Raw genomic sequence first — 16,781 nt, 5'->3', positions numbered from 1 at the left:
ATTTAAACATATTTCCAAAAAATAATTTCACCAACGGTATAATTATAATTTTATCTATAAATAGAGCCTAATATTGATATAGTTTCTCACCCTTAAAATTTCACTCTTCTTTTTTTCATTATAAAATAATTTGTGATTATGGATCTTAATAATCCTAATTACGGAAGTGGTTCCTCTCAAAATAATCCAAATAACCAATCTTCCAATTCTCCAAATTTTCAAAGTAATTTTCATTTTGATCCAAATAACCCTTATAATCCAAATGCTCAAAGGATGTTATTTTATAACATTCCTAACCAACCAACGCATCCAAACCAACAATTTGTACAACAATTCCCAAATCATTTCCAAACCAAAATTACACCCAACAATTCTCAAACCAATTTTTAAACCAAAATTTGCAACAAATTCCCCAAAATTATCCTTCTGGTTTTATGTTCCCAATGTCGCAAGTAAATGGTGTGAACCAAATAATTCAAAACAGTCCAGCAACTCCCGAGGGAGAAAGAAGCAGTAACTTAACCCCACCCGATGATCCTAGGGTTCAACAACAAGCCAATGATGATGCTGATGGTGTTGGTGATGATGATGTTGTTCAAGGTCCCCACGGGAGCAACACTAATGTAAGGGCAGAAAAATGGGGTGCAAAAGAAGATGATGCCCTCGTTTCGGCTTGGGTAGAGTGTGCAGTTGAAGATCTAGAGATGGCAACTGATCAAAGTTTGGCGGTGATGTGGAGGAACATAAAAATCCCTTTATGATCAAGCTAGAGAAGAAAATCCATCCACCATGCGCCCTAGAACTTTAAGATCTATTAAAAGTCGGTGGGCAAGAATAAATAAAGATGTGAGTATATGGGTTGGTTGCTATAGTGAAGCAAAAAAAAGATATATGAGTGGTACCAACACTCATGATGAAATGACCGAAGCTCATGAAATATATAGAGGAACATGTAATGGTTCACGCTTTGGTTTAATTGGTTGTTGGGAGATGTTGAGAGAGTTAGACAAATGGAAGCCAATAGACCTGGATTTACCTTCTAGTGATGGTGGCAATTTGAAAAGATCAGAGCCAGATACTCCAACTGATGAAGGTCCAAAAACTCATACTCGTCGCCGTCGTCCTGACGGGGTGAAAGCATCCAAAAGAAAAGGTAAATCTGTTTTCAATTCTGGAATTCAAATTGGGGGTAGTTCTGAAATTAAAAATTTAGAGTCGTTTACTCAAGCCCTATCAGAGATGAATGTAATGAAAGGTCAACACAAAGATGTTGATGAAAGGCGAATTGATGTAGCAGAACGTATGCTAGAGTATCAGAAGGAGCGAGATGCCATCAAAGCTCGGAAGAAACAAGAAGAAAAAAGGTTCAAGCTATTTAGTGTCCTCCTTGCAAAACCAATTCTATCTGAAGAAGAAAAAGAAATATATCTAAAATTAAAGCAAGAATTTGCACATCTTCTAGGCTAGTTTAAATATCAATTAAGGTAGTCAAACTACATGTGTATTATTCTAGTTTTAATTGATGTAATGTATGTTACTTATGTTGCTTTAACAATTTCCTTTGTAATATTTTGTTGTTTTTTCTTAATGCATTGAAGTAAATGTTTTAATAAATATAATTGCTCTTTGTTTATTACCCAATAAATTATATCTTGTAAATAATAATAATATAAAATTAGCTCAATAATGAGAAATGTTGTAAAATATGACCGACATGCAATGCTACATTGAAATGTCACATGTTGACAAGAAATCTGTAAGCAATAATATCAGAGAATCTCTTCTTTTACTGTTTTGTGTACCCATACATTGAATTGTCATACAAAACAAATCTACAAACCTTATCAGAAATGTAATCTTTTTGAGTTGTTTATCCATTCAACGAATTACCAATGTAGAAAATCTGCAAACCTTATCGAAAATCATATCTCATATATCTACAAACCTTATCAGAAATAGTCATTTTTTTGAATTATTTTAGAAGTTATAAATAAGGGGATACACTTCATATTTCAATACATAAATATAAGTATTATTTCTACAAAAAAAAAAAAAAAAAAAAAAAAAAAATTCTCTCTTCCTCTTTACAAAAAAATATTACAAAATGAACTCTGATTCAAATTCTTCTAGTTCATCTAGTTTAGGGTTATTTGATTACATGGTGAACGACTATGTAGAATGGCATGAATCAATTACCCAAAGGCAAAAAGAAGATGAATTGATCGAGGAAGCGATCAATACAACTGTTGTTCCCTTTGTAACATCAACTTATCAGGTCCCATTCACTCTTGAACCTACGTACCAAAGGTGGTATGTACCAAGAGATCGAGAATATGCTGATATTCAGTTATATAACGATTACTTTAGTCCCCAACCATTGTACCCTGCTAATATGTTTCGTCGACGGTTTCGCATGCGTAAGAATGTGTTCACACGCATTGTTAATCAACTAAGCGAAAGTGATGTTTACTTTCAACAAAGGCCGGATGCCACCGGAAGACTAGGTGCATCCCCCCTCCAAAAATGCACTGCAGCAATTCGAATGTTAGCATACGGTACATCTGCCGATGCAGTTGACAAGTATCTTAAAATCGCATCAAGTACTGCAAGAGAAGGTCTGGCTCACTTTGTTGAAGGGGTTGTAGCTCAATTTGGACCAGAGTACTTGAGGAGGGCAAATATTATGGATACTGAACGGCTCCTCCGTGAAAGTTATGTTCGTGGATTTCCTGGTATGATGGGCAGCATTGATTGCATGCATTGGGAGTGGAAAAATTGTCCGCGTGCATGGAAAGGAATGTATCAAGGTAGAAGTAAAACAGCAACGGTTATCTTGGAGGCTGTTGCTTCGCAAGACTTGTGGATATGGCACGCTTTTTTTGGAACCCCGGGTTCTTATAATGATATAAATGTCCTCCAACGGTCACCGGTGTTCTCTGATATATGTGAGGGAAAAACTCCAGAGGTTACCTTCAATGTCAACGGAAATACATACAATATGGGTTACTATCTTACAGACGGTATCTATCCGAAATGGGCAACATTTATCCCAGCAATCAAACATCCACAAACTGGTAAGCACTAATTATTTACCAAGAAGCAAGAGAGTTATCGAAAGGACGTTGAACGTGCCTTTGGAGTGTTACAAGCTCGATTTGCAATAATACGTCAACCAAGTCTAGCATGGTCGACCGAAATTTTATGGAAAATTGTAATGGCTTGTATTATCATGCACAATATGATTGTTGAAGATGAGCGAGATGGATATTTGCATTATGATGCAACTGAATTTATCAATGACCAACCCCAAAATGTAGCTGAATCATCAACTAGTAACAACAACCAACCATTTACTGTGAGAAATGGACGATTGGATAGGCTCAATCTAAATGGTTATATGGAAAATAGAAATAATGTTCGTGATAGGGAGACCCATATTGCACTAAAGAATGACTTGGTTAAACATATATGGGGACGTTTCGGCAACGAATGAAGAGATGACAAAAGTCGCTGTTAATGAATATTGTATTTTAAATTTTAATGGATGTCTTTGCTAAATAAACTATGTTATTTATATATTGTATTATTTTTGTACTTTTTATTTCAAAAATTAGAAAAAAAATTGTTTCAATTTACATACATAAGTGATTATTAATATTGTACTATTTATAATGACTATTAATATTGCACTAAAGAATGTCTAACTTTTTTTAATTAATTATGTAAGTTCAAAAATTACAAATAAATAATAGAGATTAATACATGTTTTAAAAAATATAAAATAAAACAAGAGTGAGAAAGAGAAAATGATGGGGTAGTTAGGAGAGAGAATGGTGAGTAACCTCACCATTGTAGATAAATAAATAAGGTGACTCACACTAGTAGCTTATGATAGTGGAAGGTGAGGTGGAAGATGATTTGGAAAAAATAAAATAAAAAAGATAGTTGAAAGTGAGGTGGATAATGGTGAGTAACCTCACCAATGCTCATGCTCTTAGATTTACACTCTTTTTTTCTATTGGGAGATGGTGGTCACTGGTTAGTGAGGAAATGTGGTGATATTATTGGTAAATGGTGATGTAAGGGGTGGGGCCATAAATGTACTAGTAGGGCTGTGTAAATTTATCCGATTTCTTTGATTTTATTTGAAAATTTAGGGCATGTAGTGTAGGGCTTGCATAGATAATTATTGTGAAACAGGATGATAGGTAAACTTTGGGGTGAGATGAAATCAGTATAAGTTTGCCGCTGACACTCACAACACCATTCATTCATTAACTCTCAATAAAATGAATTCACCATCAAAACCAAATCTCAATCGTCCAATAGCCATTGAAAATCCAACAATCATCACCTCGTTACCCACTTCCACCGCTAGTGACGAACCTCATAGGAAAATCGCTATTCTCGTTGACCCGTTGTCGATCTCAGCAGCGAGAGCGCCTTCACTTTAAAATGGGCCGTCCAAAACTCCCTCTGAGTCATTAAACTCCTCCACGTCCAACCCACTTCCATCCTTTACGGTGTCGGATGAAGATGAATTGTAAGTGCTTGTTAAAGATGATGTAAAATCTAAAGGTTGAGGAGAGAAACATATTAGAATATTATTGTCAGACATATTAGAATAACATTGTCGGATAATAATGTCAGGTACGAGTATTAGATTACTATTGTTTGGTATTAGATTATTATTGACATATATTAGATTAATATTGTTTGGTGTTAAATTATTACTGCCAAATATTAGAATATCATTGTCAAATATTATAATATCGTTGTATATATCTTTTCTTGGAGCGCTCTCTCTTTCCCCCAAAAAACCCAACCGTCTCTCTCAAAATCGCTCCGACCATGAGGCTCGCCGGCGGGTGTGCGGCTCACTGCCCATGCCATAACGTCGGCGAGCCTCCGATCTACCTCCTTAGGGTGTTTCTTTCTTTTTTCGCTTTGGTTTTTTGTTCGGTCGACCTAGCAATTTGCGCCGCTCCCCCTTTTCGGCCGCCGCTATTCCTCACCAGCCTTATTGCCGGCTTGCCGCCGCTCTTATTTTTCGCTTCCCCGCCGTGTCTCTGCTCCACCGCCTTGGCCGTAGTTGCGATGTTTTGCAGGAGAACAGGGAGGGAGAGTTATCTCCCTCTGAGTCCCTCGCGAAGGGCCGTTCTCAGTCTGGTGTTTCCAGTCGTCGTTGCCGCGGTTCAGGGGTGTGTGGGGTTTGGGCTTCTCGGGCGGGTCCCTGCGAGTCGGGCTTTCCTGTACGGTGGTATGTGGGTTGGGTTGGTGAACCTCGGTGCTTGGATGGTGGTACTCGGATTGGTTGGGGGGTCGTTTGCTAGGGTTTCGTTTGTAGTTCTCATTTTTAATTTTCTTTCTGTTTTTTATTTTAGTCGTTGTGTGTGTTGTTCTTTCGGGTTTGTTATTTTTTCTTCTTGTGTGGTGCGTTTGTGTGCTATGGGGTGTGCAGATCTTCTGGTGCAGGATTTGAACAGGGTTTTTTGGCTATGGGGCTTTGGTTTGATCTTCTTTTGGTTTGGGCTAAAGGGTTATGCTTCCAAGCTAGAGTTTGTGTTTGAATCGGAGATTGTATTGCCAATGGTGAAGTGTACGACAACAAGTTTGATTTCAGGTCGAGGAGTACAGGATTCTGAGTCAATGAAGGTTCACGTCAGAAACTACAGCTTATTGCCAGACCCCCTTGCAAGAGGCTGCATAGGACAGCGTTATATGATTCAAGGGTATTTCGATCAGAAAGTCATTTTGTGCGTGCAATTGTAGTTTATTTTATTTCGAACTTGAAATTGTTTCATTGGTCTTTGTATTGTACGATTACGATTTCTTATGTAAGTGCCGTATGGCTTATTATTAATGAATTTTAATCTCCCCCCTCAAAAAAAATATATTAAAATATCGTTGTCAGGCATATTAGACTCACGGTGAGTTTGGTCTCACGCAAAACCTTCTGTAAGAGAACATGTTTTCCTTTAATTTAGTAAATAAACTTATTTGACTAACCATCTAACTCTAACATAAATGTTAGAACATTCAATGATGATTTTTACATCATAAAAGTTCCAGATGTTGGCCTCGATTTCAATTTGAGATAACCTTATCAAATAATTAATGAGTTATGTATAGAGGTTCAAATTATAATGTTGCAATATAGAATTTAAGAAAGAGAATCCCCAAAAACTACAAATTCTTGCATACACAAACAAAATGATTTGACTTAAGAGCGCAAATTCAATATTTAGTAACTCCGTGATGAAAATGACTTAGTACACCATAATTTAATTTTGGAGGTCAGTGTCATAAACTTAATTGTGAAACATAATGCTTGGGCAGATATAATAAATTGACAACCAATTCAAGGCGGATGGTTACAAGTAATAATTTTGGAACGCTTGAAAGTAATTTAACACATTACCCGATATAGGAATGTGACACCATGGAAGCTAATTTGAGCAACGAAATGTCTTTTTATATTTTATGCATTTACATTTATTTGCAATGTTTAGAATTTCATACTTGCTATTGTATAATTCTAACATTTCATATCTTTAGTTAACGTATGTATAAAACCTTGATCTTTCAAAAAAAAAATATAAAAAACTTTGATATAATGAAAATCTAAATTGAGACAAACCTAAAAAATTTGTACACGACTGTATTTTGTTCAACATATAAATCAACAAAGGTGATAAATTGATATACTACCTTCGTTTTATTTTATTTGCAAATATTAGACATTTTTCTTGTATAATTTTTGTCAAATCGTTACAAATAATATGAAACGGAAGTAATACGAAGTAATATGAATACAAATAGATGAGTAGTGTAAATTTTCAAACGTTACAACTAAAAGTGAATCGAGAAACTCGTACTCGTAATTAACTTTCAAGATGTGTCACCCCTCTTAAGTTGGGCCATGTACATACTGGTCCAATACCCAACCCAGAACATCCGTTAAGCTCAACTGAAACCCAAAAACAAAACCAACTTGAAAAAACAATCATCAACCACTGCTCATTTTCACTGAAATTTCTAGGTCTTTTGCACAGAAAGGTTCCATTTTTTCCAGAAAAAGAAGAAGAAGAAAGAGGAGAGAGAAAGTAGAATTGAAGATGAGCAGCAGCGCAGCAGTTCCATTCTGGAGGGCAGCAGGGATGACATACATTAGCTACTCAAACATCTGCGCTAATCTGGTCAGAAATTGTCTCAAGGAGCCCTTCAAATCTGAAGCTCTTGCTAGGGAGAAAGTTCTTTACTCCATCTCCAAATTCGAAGATGGCAAACCCCAGAAGCCAAGTATGATTCTTTCAATTCTTCGTTTTGCTCACTTTCAATTTATCGATTTTGATTGTTCTAGTTTTCCCCTAATTTTATTGGTGTTATCTGTTCTGATTCAATCAATCGAGATCTAGGGTTTCTGGGTTTTTCTGGGTTTCTAATATGATGATTGATTATGGTTTACATTTTTCTTCTTCCATATGATTTACATTTTGCTTCATCCATATGTGGTCAACTTTGTTTGAATTTTTTGCTCATTTGCTCATTCTCGAACAAATTTGTTCACTGTAATTTATTTAGACGATTAGGTTATTCAATTGTTGAAATTGGTGTCGTGAACATCGAATAGTTGATCTATGGAATGTGAATGTGTTCTATTGACTGCGGGTTATATTGAATAATGTGATCATTTGGTTGATTTTTCCCTTTTTCTTCCTTGAATCGAAATCCCCATTTCTTGCCCTATTCTGCCTAGAGCTGGCAAAAGTTGACACAACTCGACACGAACCAATAACAAAAATATTGGGTTATTGTCAAGGGTTTTCCACACGTTTAATTAAATGAATCAATACGGCATGTTTACTCAAACAGGCTGGGTTAGTGTTGGGATTCCTAAACATGAATTAAGTCGACTTAACCTGCCTAAGAAAAAAAACCTAATAAATTATGGAAGTTTTGATAAATTTATAGAATGAGACTAATGTTTTTCGTATAACATGACACGAATTGGACACAAAAAAGTGGGTTAGTGTCAAGGGTTTTCGACATGTTTAATTAAACGGGTCAACATGATACAACAATTTTATTTAATGAGTCAGGTTAGTGTTGAGGTTTCCCAACCCATTTAATTTTTAACACGAACACGACATGACATGATTGCCTACTCTAGTTTTACTGCGGCCATTTTTCTATCTAAATTGTATATATCACATAAATTAGGTGTTTTTTTTTTGGTTGCAACTTTGTGCTTTCTTTCTATATTGATTGAGGAATTTTGCATTGAAAAGTTGCCTGCTGTTACTTGGCTCATAAAGGTGAAGTGGCATTTTTTTTTATAGAGAATTTATGTGGAATGGTGGCAAGTATTTTTGAGTGGCTGTGTATTAATCTAATGTAATATAATTGCAGTGCATTTACTGGAGTATAAGAAGTTTTTGTGGTTTTGAGCTTATTAAATAATTGATGCATGGTAGTGTAGCATAGAAAGATCCTCCGATTTGCATAATTATATTGTTGGGAGGGATTCTGCATCTTGAAGCTTGGTGATAAATGTGCAAACTTTGCGGCTGGGGATGGCGATAACTTGACCTGTTGATAATCCTGCTTTAACTGGTCTAGTTTCCAGGCATCAATTATAGATGCTCTCAATTATCTCCATGATATTTACAAGGGCAAGTCTTTGGACATATTAAACTTTATTTTGATGAGCATGCCATTTATTTGTTTGTTTAGTCTCTTGTAGCTGACATTGTTGGTGATTTACTTACACAGACAATAGTAAAGAATTTGAGGGGTGCTTACATGTTAATACCGTCATTAGAAACTATCTCTTTTTTAGTTTACATGTTTGGCTGAAGTTCTAATGCTCGCCTGCCCGGCTACAGAGCCAGACCCCCCCCTCTCTTATGGTAGTTATTTCCCTTTTATGGAAATGCCAAAGAACAAAGTCTCTAGTTTGTAGAATTTCTGTTCTGTTTTAGGCGTAGCTACTAGCTAATTGGTCAATGATTTAGTGAAACACCTACTTACTGAGGGTTTGCTATCCGACCCTTTTTATACTGGCAAGGGGTAATCAATTAGGGGATTATTAAATACTATAAGAAGAGGTAATAGATTTCATTGAAGTGGCCTTGGTTGGGGGAGTGAAGGACGGGGAAAAGTATTACCTACTTGTTGGGGTTAATTTATTGCCACCTTCATCTCAACCCATCTTTCTTTGTAACTTTTCTCCTACAACCACTTGGTTCCAAGCAGCCCTGACGAAGAACCAAAATGTTTTTTTTATTGTGAATAAAACAAATTTTGTCTCCAAATAACTTGTGTAGTCTTTTCTTCTTATTCTTATATTTGTATGCTGATGTTGAGTTCTTTATACACTATTATCATGCCTATTAGAATGTTCTTGTGCTAGCAGCCTAGCATTGGCTTGTTGTTGCCTTCTTATGGCTATATAAGGTGATAGAATCTACTTGTATAGAATAGCACTTTGTAGTTTCCGTTATACTCACTCTTTGCTGTTTTTTTTGCTTGACAGTCCTCCGAACTGATGACGACGGGAAGGAGCTCTGAATCATGAAGCTTTTCCCCCATTATTATGCTCTCCAAATGTCGTTCTATTTTTGTTAGCGTCGTACATTTGAGGTGTAATACCCAGACTCAGAGATAAATTTCATTGTGAGCTTTGGATGTTGTGATAATAATGTAACTTTCAATCATCTTGAAATATTGAAGTCATTTTGTTTGATATGGTTATGAATATGATTTGCATTTCAAGTTTGGTGCTCTGATGCATTCTTATTATTTATGCGATGCATCAATCAAATAATATACTTCATATGTTGGTTTTGGAGAGCAATTCTACCATTTGCACCATTTTATGACCGTTGCCCTTCCAGAAGCTCTACATCAGTTGTAAGCCTTGATCATTCTTCATTTGCTTCTGATTTATTTTGACTAAAGACAACTTAAGTTGCAGGTCTCTTTCCTCAAAAAACAAAAAACAAAGTTGCATGTCTCTATGGACTCTATCTATCAAGCCTTTCCTGTCTCTACCATACCTCTCCTCCCTACAAAAGGCACGGACGATTTTAATAAGCATTGCTAAAAAATTAAATCAATGCCAAGGTTTAATGCGAACAGGACTTTTGATTAACCACAAAATAAATGAAGTTTACTTTTCTAATACGAAGTATCATGTAGCTATGAACTACCAGATTTCCGAATGTCTCTAAATCCTGATTTTTTTTACTTACTACCAGATTTCCGAATGTCTCTAAGGCCAACTAAGCAGCATGATTCATGACTGCGAATTCTTTTTACTTTCACTAGACAAATTTCATGTCATAATTAACCAGGGAGTAGTTTGCATAGGACAGGAAAAATATCAATAATTCCACATGAAACAAGAAAAGGAAGCTTCGTAAAAGGCTTATTCCCTACATCAACCCTCTACGACTTCAGAAATGTACCCATTTTCAAAGTACTACCAAGGAACCTTCCTAGTAGAAGATAACGACCCAAACAGGCACTGCGTGCGTGTGTCGGAAATTGTGCTGATGTGTGTGACTGAACATCCTCTCCAGTCTCCACCCTCTAGTCTCTGAGAGGAGAAATGAATAGCTAATACCGCATGTTAAATCTTTTTCGTTACTTAAGCACGGGGTCCATCGACTCCAACCACATCACATAATTTCAGAAAATCAGAAAAGGTTCTACCATAAGCTTCATGCATACTACTATATATACATGGACACATATCTTTGTTTGAAAAATAACAAAGCAACAGAAATATGAGATCATCCTCTATCTTCCTCTACTCTTTTGTCTTCATATTTTCTCTACTAGTTCCCCTTCAATGTGTCACCCCTACAGAAAATATATCAGCAGATATAATCAACAAAACATGCGAAACATGTGCCCAAAAAACTTCATCCAACTACAGCTATGACTTCTGTTATTCATCACTTGCTGCAGTTCCTGTTAGCCATTCCACTGACCTCGCAGGGCTTGGGCTGATTGCTCTGGAGCTAGCCCTAGAAAATGCCACCAACACATTTTGGATCATAAGTGGCATGTTAACCAAAAATGAGTCTGATCTTCGCTGCAGCAGTTGTCTGGAGTCCTGCATGGAGCTATATCTAGAAATGAACATAAAATTGGAAGAGAGCATAGGCGAATATGTGTCTGGAAAGAAGCATGATGCTATATATTTATGGGTAAGTGAAATAATGCAAGCAACTAACAAATGTGAAGCAGGCTTCAAGGAGGAGAGTAATGAATCTCCTCTTACAAGGGAGAACAATACCTTAAGTCAGTTGTGTGGCATAATCCTGTGTATTATCGACCTAATTAGCTCAGATTTGAACTCATGGTCTTAAGCTAGCTTCAATAAGTAACATAAATAGTCTCTATTAACTTTATGTTTCTCCACTTATCTAAGGAATTGTGTTCTGTTATCAATATTCGCTAATAATGCCTCCCAAATTTAAGCACAAAGTAGTACCCATCTCTGGTCTTCGCCGATTTAAGTTATTGATACCTTAAACTAACATATAATTTACATTAATACATATAAGAAACCCAATGTGAAACTCAACAAAAATATTTCTCACTGACCAAGTCACTTTTAGTACATGAGGGCAGGAAATTGATATGAAAACATAATTTTTCCACTGTTGAGCAGTTACAAAAGTTGGAACATTATTCTACAACAAAACATATACAACTATCTTTTATATAAAGTAATGTAGTTAACCACACAAAAATGTGCTTTTGTTAGTTTGATCTGTACAAAGAGATAATGGAAACTCCTAAGAAAGTGGGCAAAACCTTGAACAAGTGAGCCAAACAAAAGATGACACACTTTCTACTGAAAGAATCTAAAAATATTACACCTTTGAACAGTTCCCCCCTTCCCAAAACACTTACAAAGAACATGCTAATTCAGCTTCTTCACTTTTTCCCATTCATCCTTAGCTTTATACTGGTACCCGTTTCCCGCGGAATCTGTCTATCAACTGTCACACAGAAATAAGCAACATAAGGTCAAATGGTATATGTGTGTGATAAATTAATTAACCACAAGCCATGTAGAAAGTTATAAGTAAAGGATTCCTAATTCTCAACCAGCAAGCATAAAAAAATGTATAACATAAATAAATAAGATGAACACATCTAGCAGATGTCCATTTTCATATGTGTTTTCAGTGACAAATTATAAAATGTGACTCTTCTCACACAACCACCAAAACCCAACAATTTGGCGATTGGCTTAAGCTGTTAATAGACTTTTTTACCTTTCTTTCCTATCTATTAAGGCTGCAGAGTCTGTGTAAGTGTGTATCTAGTTCAGAAAATGAGGAGGTTTGGATGGTGAATTCACAGCAGTCAAGGCTACATCATTGACCTAATAAGCAACAAATTAAAACACAAGCCTGTTCAAGCTTTCTAACTCCTACAAAGAGACACCCTTTGAATAGAAGCAATTATTTAAGTCCTCAAATAGACCGCCCAACTGAATGGCATAACCAGTATCACTATCAGCTCTAGGACCTCCATCTTTACTCTTTAGCAACTTCTTTGTCTCCTTGCAGTGTAGGCATGTAAAACCTCTAAAAGAGCGATCAGACACCCAAACCATTGTACCCAATCAGATTATATATAGAAAAAAGATCATTTTAAGCTCATAGTGAGACTTGGTCTTTCAACTTTTCAAGAGTAAACTAAGATGGAAGTTTGGAAACAATTTGACAATGGAACTTGCAACTTTTTAAATTTTATTTAATCTTGATTCTTTCTCAGTCACATGCAATGCAGTGAATGCACATACAAAAGTGACCAAAACAACTACCCCATTATGAAGACTTTGTAAACCAATTTTTTATGATTCAGGGTCCATTCAGTTTCTTAATTTCCTCTCTCTCTTTTATCGAACCCTGTATTTGGCCTTGTGAAGTTGTGATTTGATCAACTTTGGCACAGTTAACCTATTAAGTATTGACTTTAATTCTAAAGGTTATGTGGACCTGAAACATAGCATGAAACCATTAAGTCTTGCACTGGCTGCATCCAGAATGTGGTAATGAAAAAAATTGAAAACAAAGGCTTCACAATATCTAGCAGCAATCAAGCAGACCAACACTTTTTCTTAGTTACTCCCTCCGTCCCTTATTTTTTGCCCCATTTGACTTATCACAATCTCCAAGAAGCGTTTTAAACACATATAAAAATACAACGAGATGAATCCAACAAGGCCCCACTTGACTATATAATCTCTTATATATTAACGAGAATTAATGGTCAAAGTTTGACCCATATATTAGCAATGGGGCAAACAAATAATGAAATTAGGACAGAGGGAGTAGTAGATACAGAGAAATTTCATAAAATAGATATATCATCAGTATGCTAGGTCTAAAACAAGTCATTTTATTGCCAAAGCTTGGAACTACCATGCTCAGATATAGTCAGATGATTTACCGATCTAAAGAGTGGATGTTGCAAAACCCAACCAAGAACAGGTATCCTCTGTATAAAAACTGCCAGAGTAGGCCAGAAGCCACTGCAAAGATAATCAACCAATCAGTTGTCATTCAAACACTAGAAAGCTATAAATTGCAGAAATTTATTGCATCAACAGACCTGAAAAGTACAATGAATCCATATAATTCCAAAATCATGCCAATAATAGGCCAGCCAATAATAACCAAGAAGAAGCCAACACCAAATGATATCGTCCCCTGGGTAAACATGAACAATCATTGAGTAGCACAGTCAGACAGAGGAGACTCAGAGAGAGAGGGAGGGAGGAAGAGAGAGAGAGATAGAGAGGGAAAGAAGAGGGGATATGCATCAGAACCTTAAAATTTTGAGGTTTCATGAAAAAACCAAGAGCGGATTTTGGCCCAATGGTCAATGTCACACCAGCCAGGAAGAGGATCTGAAAGAACATGTTTCAATTAGAGAACATCAATAAGCATCAAAAGGAAGTGGACATGGTAATTAGACCATAGAACAAAAATGAGATTACAAGAATGAGATAAGAAACTTACGTTACCCATGGCAAGCAACCCTTTGTCAAACAAGAATATGACTCCCAATAATGTAAAGAACATGCCAAACCCAGTCAATCCCAGTCCAATCTCTGTCAAATTTCATGTTCCAAGAAGTCACAATAATTAGCTTCTTCAGTAGTTCACATCAATCCAAAAGAAGTTCATATTCGATACAGAGGAAGGAGAAAGATATTCTCTCAGGCAAAGGCAGCAATCAAACCTAGGGTTGTGTTCTAAAGGCCTTCAATTAATGAGGACGGAACAATCCTACTATGTAGCACATACACGGCCACCTAAATAAACCCACATCTGACTTGCAGACACATAATTATGAATTATGATTCTCACACTTCAAAGTAGATTCATAAACAGACTAGACCTTGGTGGTGCTGCCCTGACTCCCTAAGTTACATACTAGTGCATGACTTTGTGACCCCAACTATAAATACATAGCACCAAGTAGTAAAAAGCTCTGTTTCTATGATATCCCTGCCCATGGAATTGTCACTCTAAGGTCTTAATTGGAAACACATGATAAGTATATTTATCACTTAAAAAGGACTGCTGACCCCAAGTTTGGATTTTGAACACAAACCTATAGTCTTCCAATCAGGCGATTAGATTATAATCAGGAAAGAGATCAAAAGGTTTGACACAAAGATCCACAGTCCTCTCCAAAACCCCAATTCTTTTTCCAACACGGAATTACAAAGCAGCAGCAAGCAGTTAATAAAGAGTTGCAAACAACAATCCCTCTCTTCCAATTTACTCCTAAATTCACATTTATGATTAGAAACTATAGCTACTATCCAGAAACTCAAGCCCAATTTACCACCATGATCCACCAAGCATGAAATCACACAAGCATGATTAAAAATCAATTAAAAAAAAACAGAAATTAGAGTCATAGTCAAACCCAATTCACTACCACAATTAACTGCCATGATCCACCGCGTTATTGAATTCAAAATCTTAGCAGCATACCAAATCACATAAGCATGATATAAAACAATAGCAACAATCACCTCAAATAACAGCAATTAGAGTGATAGTCAAACCAATTCACTGCCACGATCCACCGCGTTATTGAATTCAAAATCTTAGCAGCATACCAAATCACATAAGCATGATTTAAAACAATAGCAACAATCAACTTAATCAACATCAATTAGAGTTGTACTCAAACCCAAATTACCGCCAATCCACCTTGTTATCTAATTCACAATCAGCAGCATCCCAATTTGCATAAGCATGATTTAAATACAATAACTAGCTAAACTAACTCATTTAACATCAATTAAAAATTCTTAAAAAGTGTATTAATCAAAATAACAATTTATTTCCAAAAATAAAGGAAGTATGCGCTTACTTTTTCTATCATCCATCTCGAATGACGCCATCTTTGCCGATTCCAAATGTCAAATCCGCGAAATCCGGGAACAATTCTACACGAAATCAAGAGGAAAACCCACAAAATCAAAAGCAGAAAATAACAATTGCGACAAAAATTATCAAATGAGGAAATAATTAGGGTTTCAACAAAATCAAAGATCGAACTTAGAACTAACTACAAATTGAGAATTAGTTGTATGAGAAATCAAAAGTTTGAAGTTAAGCTGAATTGCAGAAAACAAAGGAAAGCTTAAGCTATTGCGAATACCTGTTAATGGAGGAGAGAGAATGAAGCAAACGTAGTTCAGGTGTTGCGAAATATTAAGGAAGAAGAAATGAAGAGATGAAGGTGGTGATGAAATGAAGTGGAAATTGGACAAGGCGTTATTTCAAAGGCAAAAACTTATAGTACGAGATTACTAGTAGTTGCCACGCCATTTGGCCAATGAGATGAGACACAACACCAAATTATGCAACTTAAATTTTTACATCACATTTTTATTTTATTTTTTAATTTGGTTGATCTAATGAGGGTAACTTGTAAATGTAATTAGAATGAAATTATTAAACGTGTTACATGGAGTACCGAGTATTGATATTATTCATTGATCGCGTATTTGAAAATCATTATATTTTGTATATCAAACTGAATGACTCATCACTCGAATATGACTCTATAAATTTCTTCAAAGTAAACTTGATCTAACATTGACTCTGTAACCTTAGGCAATCAAGCCTTCACCCAATATCAATCAACACACAATATAAACCCCATCGATGTTTAACATTTAATATAGTTACACCAAATGATTATACATCCAGGGGTGATTTGCATCACTAACCAAATATTCTATTTCATCTTTTATGGACATTATTTTTAACATATTTTTCATGTCCAACTAAGATTATATCACTTAGGATGTGGTGTACTACAGGTCTACAGGTGTAGTGTCATATTTGTTGAGGGGTGGTGTGTGGTAGCATTTTTTTGTTTAAGGTTTTATAATATTTAATTTTAGGAGGGATTTCTCTAACCTCCTACTTGTATTTTAGAACAAACTTTCTACTTACCCCCAAATAAAAAACACATACATGAAAGGATGAAACAATTGTGATTCTCCATATAAAGGACAATGATCAATTGCAAGATGTTGTAAGGACTAAGAACTACTAATTTATTCCGAAGTGGCACATACAAATAACGAAGTACAAATTATTAAAAATATGACATGTAAAATTCATCTACTTATTGGCTACCATGAAATCAAGCCTTGTTTAGTTTACCTTTTAAAAACAATATTTAGTAAAAATAATTTCATTTCAATAAAAAAT

The 16,781-nt window shown here is 35.7% G+C and overlaps 3 protein-coding genes and 1 long non-coding RNA gene across 4 annotated transcripts; 3 read left to right on the top strand and 1 right to left on the bottom strand.

Moving 5' to 3' along the window:
* Positions 1-891: 891 nt before the first annotated feature.
* On the top strand, positions 892-1,467 carry LOC110730037. Its single transcript, XM_021909817.1, has one exon. The coding sequence runs from the start codon at positions 892-894 to the stop codon at positions 1,465-1,467; it is 576 nt and encodes a 191-aa protein (XP_021765509.1).
* Positions 1,468-6,969: 5,502 nt separating this feature from the next.
* On the top strand, positions 6,970-9,786 carry LOC110730251. Its single transcript, XR_002513015.1, has 2 exons — positions 6,970-7,302; positions 9,539-9,786. It is a non-coding gene; the product is annotated as an uncharacterized LOC110730251 (long non-coding RNA).
* Positions 9,787-10,746: 960 nt separating this feature from the next.
* Positions 10,747-11,495, top strand: LOC110730249 (putative invertase inhibitor). The gene has a single exon (XM_021910036.1). It carries the CDS (start codon positions 10,794-10,796, stop codon positions 11,379-11,381), a length of 588 nt encoding a protein of 195 aa, XP_021765728.1. The 5' UTR covers positions 10,747-10,793; the 3' UTR covers positions 11,382-11,495.
* A 132-nt stretch (positions 11,496-11,627) lies between these two features.
* Positions 11,628-15,859, bottom strand: LOC110730250 (vesicle transport protein GOT1-like). The gene is made up of 7 exons (XM_021910037.1): positions 15,718-15,859; positions 15,427-15,502; positions 14,055-14,146; positions 13,862-13,942; positions 13,645-13,742; positions 13,483-13,564; positions 11,628-12,020 (listed from the first exon to the last, which is right to left on the bottom strand). Exons 2-7 carry the CDS (start codon positions 15,455-15,457, stop codon positions 11,982-11,984), a joined length of 423 nt encoding a protein of 140 aa, XP_021765729.1. The 5' UTR covers positions 15,458-15,502; positions 15,718-15,859; the 3' UTR covers positions 11,628-11,981.
* Between the last annotated feature and the right edge of the window lie 922 nt (positions 15,860-16,781).

The sequence above is a fragment of the Chenopodium quinoa genome, unplaced genomic scaffold (assembly GCF_001683475.1).
Source record: "Chenopodium quinoa cultivar QQ74 unplaced genomic scaffold, ASM168347v1, whole genome shotgun sequence".
NCBI classification, from domain to species: domain Eukaryota; kingdom Viridiplantae; phylum Streptophyta; class Magnoliopsida; order Caryophyllales; family Amaranthaceae; genus Chenopodium; species Chenopodium quinoa.
The sequence above is the reverse complement of the archived record's forward strand: the minus strand, read 5'-3'. Positions and strand labels throughout refer to the sequence as shown.